This window comes from Condylostylus longicornis, unplaced genomic scaffold (genome assembly GCF_029603195.1).
Source record: "Condylostylus longicornis isolate FDR11 unplaced genomic scaffold, ASM2960319v2 ptg000048l, whole genome shotgun sequence".
NCBI classification, from domain to species: Eukaryota; Metazoa; Arthropoda; class Insecta; order Diptera; family Dolichopodidae; genus Condylostylus; species Condylostylus longicornis.
Genome location: NW_026578017.1, coordinates 3,260,592 through 3,265,692, shown reverse-complemented (window position 1 = coordinate 3,265,692; position 5,101 = coordinate 3,260,592). Strand labels below are relative to the sequence as shown.

General features: G+C 27.3%; 1 protein-coding gene across 1 annotated transcript; it reads left to right on the top strand.

Annotated features, from left to right (window-relative positions):
* The first annotated feature begins 673 nt into the window (after positions 1 to 673).
* On the top strand, positions 674 to 3,437 carry LOC129611075 (ATPase ASNA1 homolog). Its single transcript, XM_055524005.1, has 10 exons — positions 674 to 1,083; positions 1,154 to 1,188; positions 1,249 to 1,356; positions 1,425 to 1,536; positions 1,614 to 1,683; positions 1,740 to 1,824; positions 1,889 to 1,986; positions 2,281 to 2,356; positions 2,420 to 2,596; positions 3,112 to 3,437. The coding sequence occupies exons 1-10, from the start codon at positions 996 to 998 to the stop codon at positions 3,259 to 3,261; spliced, it is 999 nt and encodes a 332-aa protein (XP_055379980.1). The 5' UTR covers positions 674 to 995; the 3' UTR covers positions 3,262 to 3,437.
* Positions 3,438 to 5,101: the final 1,664 nt, after the last annotated feature.

Here is a 5,101-nt window from a genome sequence, read left to right as displayed (position 1 = left end):
TTTATTTTGGATTTAAATACGATTTAAAAGCGGTCTTAATTTTTTTTACTTTGACAAAACCGTTTGCTGTTTTTCAAAAAAGTTTTTATTATTTTGGATCAATTTATATGTTCAAAATACTCCCGATCAGCACGAACAAATCACAATGACATAAATTTAAACAATGACATAAGTTTAAACAAATGCAAAACGTAATTGTATAGGTGATCTATGCAATTACGTTTCTTCTTTCTAGTAGATGAAAATATTATTTTTGATTAACAATAAATAGATGGATTGTTGTTTTTGCAGTTCTTTTGGCATTTAATTGTAATATTTGAAATGTCTTTTATTACATTAAATTGACATATTGCTTTTATTGCATTAAATTAACATTTGAACAAAAAAAGTACTTATATGGAAAATTAATTCTCGACTGCAATATTAGAATTTATAATATCAAGATTGCGGTATTGGAGGTAATAAATTATTTTCATTATTTAACGTTTATTCCAAATTATGCCGCGCTATACAATTTCTATATACCGCACCGAATTTAAACAATTGCGCCAGGCTTCGACGCTCTATTCTGGTTATAAAGCCTCCGACTAGCTGTAAAGAAAACGTCAAATAATACACAACTCTATATAAAATGTCAAATGTAATAAAAAATGTTAGTCAGCAAACCGTAACCTTTAAATGACGTATGTATATGACATTTTCAAAGGGAAAATACTTTGGTTATAAACAAAATAAAGAAAATTATTTTCTAGATTGTATCTGAATTTATTTTAATAATTAACATTGCTCCATGGTTCAAAAATTTTCACAAATAAAAACATATAATTCATAATTTATAACGCTTGGAAATTTAAAGATCCAAATTTAGGTGTAAATAAAAACTTGTGCTCCGGAAAATACGAATTCAATTTTATAAAAATTGAATTCGAAAAGAGAAATAGTATTAAAAATATTACTTCTTTGCCAGAGTTCAAAATCATTATTTCCTGGTAAAAATGGGTGAAGAATTTGAAACGCTGGATCCAAGTTTAAAGAACATAGTAGAACAAAAATCATTAAAGTGGGTTTTCGTTGGTGGGAAAGGTAATAGTTTCAATAAAATTTCAATATATTGTTTTATTTTTTTGACGGCAATTGTTTTATATCTACAAAGGTGGGGTTGGTAAAACTACTTGTTCATGCAGTTTGGTATAAACGAATTTCTTTAACAAACGTTGAAAAAAAGTTTTATACGTAATTTAATTATAGGCAGTTCAATTGGCTAAAGTTCGCGAATCGGTCTTAATAATATCAACAGACCCAGCTCACAATATATCTGATGCATTTAATCAAAAATTCACGAAAATTCCAACAAAGGTAATAAATTATATTGAATTATTATGAACGAAAACTTATAATTTTAGTTTAAATTGATTTATTGATAGGTGAATGGGGTTGATAATCTTTTCGCTATGGAAGTTGATCCAAATGCAGGTTTAGGTGAGCTGCCTGAAGAATATTTTGAAGGAGAAAGTGAAGCTTTCAAATTAAGTAAAGGTAATTCAGATCCAAAAATAAGTATAGGCAAAATAATGAAATAGTATAAACAAAAATGTTATTTAAACAAACCTTAGGGGTACTTAGTGAAATCGTTGGTGCTTTGCCTGGTATTGACGAGGCTATGAGTTACGCGGAAGTAATGAAGTAATTCTTAATATAGCATTACTGAACATTAAATTAATTTTTGTAAATTTTTTTAGATTAGTTAAAGCAATGAATTTTTCCGTAGTAGTTTTCGATACAGCTCCGACTGGTCATACTTTACGTTTGTTGTCATTTCCACAAGTACGTACTTATTTCAATATTTTTTTCGATAGGATTGTTTGAACAAAATTTTTTTTATATACAGGTAGTTGAGAAAGGTCTTGGAAAATTGTTGCGGTTAAAAATGAAGATTAGTCCTTTTATAAGTCAATTTGGAGCATTATTTGGAATGCAGGATTTTAGGTAAATATGTTAATAAAGTGTTATGATAAACGATATTTTTACTGGTATACATTCATATTCTCTAAGACATATCACTTGAAGTTATGGAAATATGTTCAAAAGCAGCGGGATTTGTATTACACGCTTAATCTAAAACTTCATTACCCTCTATTTCTAAGCACACAAATTTCGTAATAATTTTCCATCACTTTAAATGATGAGTCTTATTTCATATGGTTAATTGATTTAGATGTAAAAGAAAATACATACTAAGTTTTAAAAAGTTTTGATACCCAATATTTTATATAATTTTAGTGCGGATGCATTAACGGCAAAATTAGATGAAATGTTAGCAGTTATTCGACAAGTCAATGAACAGTTCACAAATCCCGTAAAACATAAATGGCTCTGTTAAAATTTTTTTTAAGTTTTTTTTGTTTTTACACCATTTTAGGATCAGACTACTTTTATTTGTGTTTGCATTGCAGAATTTTTATCCCTCTATGAAACTGAAAGATTAGTCCAAGAACTAACAAAGTGTGGAATTGACACTCATAATATTATTGTAAATCAATTGCTTTTTAAACACAAAAATCAACAGCCATGTTCAATGTGTGCTTCCAGATATAAGGTTTTTATATTTTTTTTAAAGAAAATTGTAATTATTTATGTTTTGGTAAATTCTTAAACGTCAAATTTTACAAAATCTGAGTTGTCTGAGTTTACGAATACTCTACTGCGTTTTTACTTTCAGTCAAAGTTTAAATTCTTAAACATTTAAAAAAAGTCAATTAAGCGTCAAAATTGCAGATTTTTTTTTTTACATGCAGACAGTCTGACGTAGTAATTCAGTAAATAAATTAGATGTATTGAGTGACTATCATTACGTTAAAAATAATATAAAAAATATTTTTTTTCTTAATTTTTAATATGTAAGTATAAAATTATTTTAAATCTAAAAAAAATTTTTTTTTTGTTTTGACGTTTACGGATGATCAAAATTCAAAGTCAATTACGGGTAAAAAGTTTACTACATTTCTGTCCGTAAAAGTTTTATACGTCAGACAGTTTGCAGACTGAAAACAAAATTTTGACGTTAAAGAATTTGCGGTTTATTTTATATGATTATAATTTTTTTAATTTCAGATTCAAGGTAAATATTTAGATCAAATAGCTGATTTATATGAAGATTTTCATGTTGTAAAATTGCCACTTTTGGAAAATGAAGTACGTGGTGTTGAGAACGTGAAGAAGTTTTCTGAGAATTTAATAACGCCTTATAATCCAGATCAATAGTTTCTTTCAGTTGCTTTAGATTCAAGATAACTTATTTGCATTATTGTATATGAAATAAATTTATTTCATAAATTATTGTAAATTATAATTTAAAGCAAGAAAAGTAATTTAAAACAGTTTTCTTTTATATAAATAAATCAAATTTATTCATCGTTTATTACAAAATGAACTAGATATCTCTATCTTATATTTTGAAAAAATTCTTTATACATATATCCTAAAATTCAAATGCCTTATCATTTGTGTACTTCATGTTAATGTCAACATAAAATTTGTTTTGAAATTGTTAAAATATGGAAATATGTATGTACTTATGAGAATTAAAAATGTGGGGAGGGGATGCTTAAACAAAAACAAATTTTTTGGTAACGATCTTAATCCGTAATAATTGTGCTTCTATACTTTTAGTGGTACTGTGAAATCCTGGCCGCTTTTAGTAAATTCTGCTATGCAATTAAATCCTAAAGCTAAGTAATGCAGTTAGCCGAAGGTTACTGCAGTTACTACGAAGATCATTTATTGTATTACACGCCATCGACACCTTAGCAAATCATTATCGTGTAAAAGGAAAGAAGCACAGAACTTTTCCGCCGGTACTCTCAGCAAATCAACCTCAGGGAGATTTACTTTATAAACAGAGGCTACCAAAGCCAGTTAATCCTTACTAATAGAACAGGAAGGCCGTTTATAATGCGTTGTAAATGGGCTTTATTAAATTCAAGTTGAGTAAGCTAATATTTACTGCGTACGTGCCCTTAAACTTGTTATATGTACATACATATATATAAATACATATATATTTTATTGCTTTTTTTATACTAATTTTGTTTGCTGCCTATCCCAATTTAGAAAAATTGTGCTATGACATATGTATGTATGTACATATGAGTATATACATTGTACCTAATAGATGCATATTATAAATGTTTTATATTAAAGTAGCTTTAACGTTCTTACATATTGAAATAAATGGGATCTTAGAAAATGACTAAAATATTCTGATTGTAAAATGGACAGGTACTTATTTAAAATTTTGTTCGTTTGCGTTAAGTATTAAGATAGGCAAATACATTTTATAAATACATAGGTCACTCTTGTTTACCTGCTAATAAAAAATGAAAGAAGAGCACAAATAAATTTGATATAAAAGATAAATAATCAAATATAAATTGCTTGAACTAGTTTTAAAATAAATATGAACAAAAACTAAATGTTTTGAACTTAAAAACTAATTGCAATTATTTAAAACAATTCTGTATCTTTTAAGTGATTATAATGATCGGCGAGGTGAATGAAATTTTTGACCAATATGAATTTTTGGTATTATGATTAGCGAATTCTCCTAAATTTTATCGCGAATGAGCTGTCAAATGAGTCGAATGAAAATTCTGTGACACGCTTTGGCGAATGAAACCAAAGATCAAAATAATACATGTGTTATTTTTTATTGGATATTATAGCATTTATAGTGATATCACGGCTGAAATAAAATACAAACCTGGATCCCAAGAGAGAATAACAGTTCACAGCTGACGAATTTACACGTATTCTTATGGGATCTATAGAGGGCTCATTTTAACATCATAAATGTTCCACAAGATCAACTTTTTTTCAAATTTTTAATTAGAAAAAGGTCAAGTTCAATATCTTTCTCCTTTATTAGTGCTTACATTCTTAAAGTATTGTGTTATTAAAACATTTAATAACATAAAAGTATTTAATAGAATTATTAAAGCAAATTGAAAGAACATTTTCCCAAAAAAACAAAAAATCTTGAGAAATGTCATTTCGGCAAAAATGCATTCACAAAAAAAGCAGGGTCCAGGTCACGATTTTTTGT

What these genes read in the sequence shown, in the direction of transcription:
- LOC129611075 (XM_055524005.1), top strand. Translation starts at nt 996, where the DNA reads ATGGGTGAAGAATTTGAAACGCTGGATCCAAGTTTAAAGAACATAGTA. An exon ending in TCACGAAAATTCCAACAAAG is followed by an intron (nt 1,357 to 1,424) that starts GTAATAAATTAT and finishes ATTTATTGATAG; the next exon opens with GTGAATGGGGTTGATAATCT. An exon ending in TTTGGAATGCAGGATTTTAG is followed by an intron (nt 1,987 to 2,280) that starts GTAAATATGTTA and finishes ATATAATTTTAG; the next exon opens with TGCGGATGCATTAACGGCAA.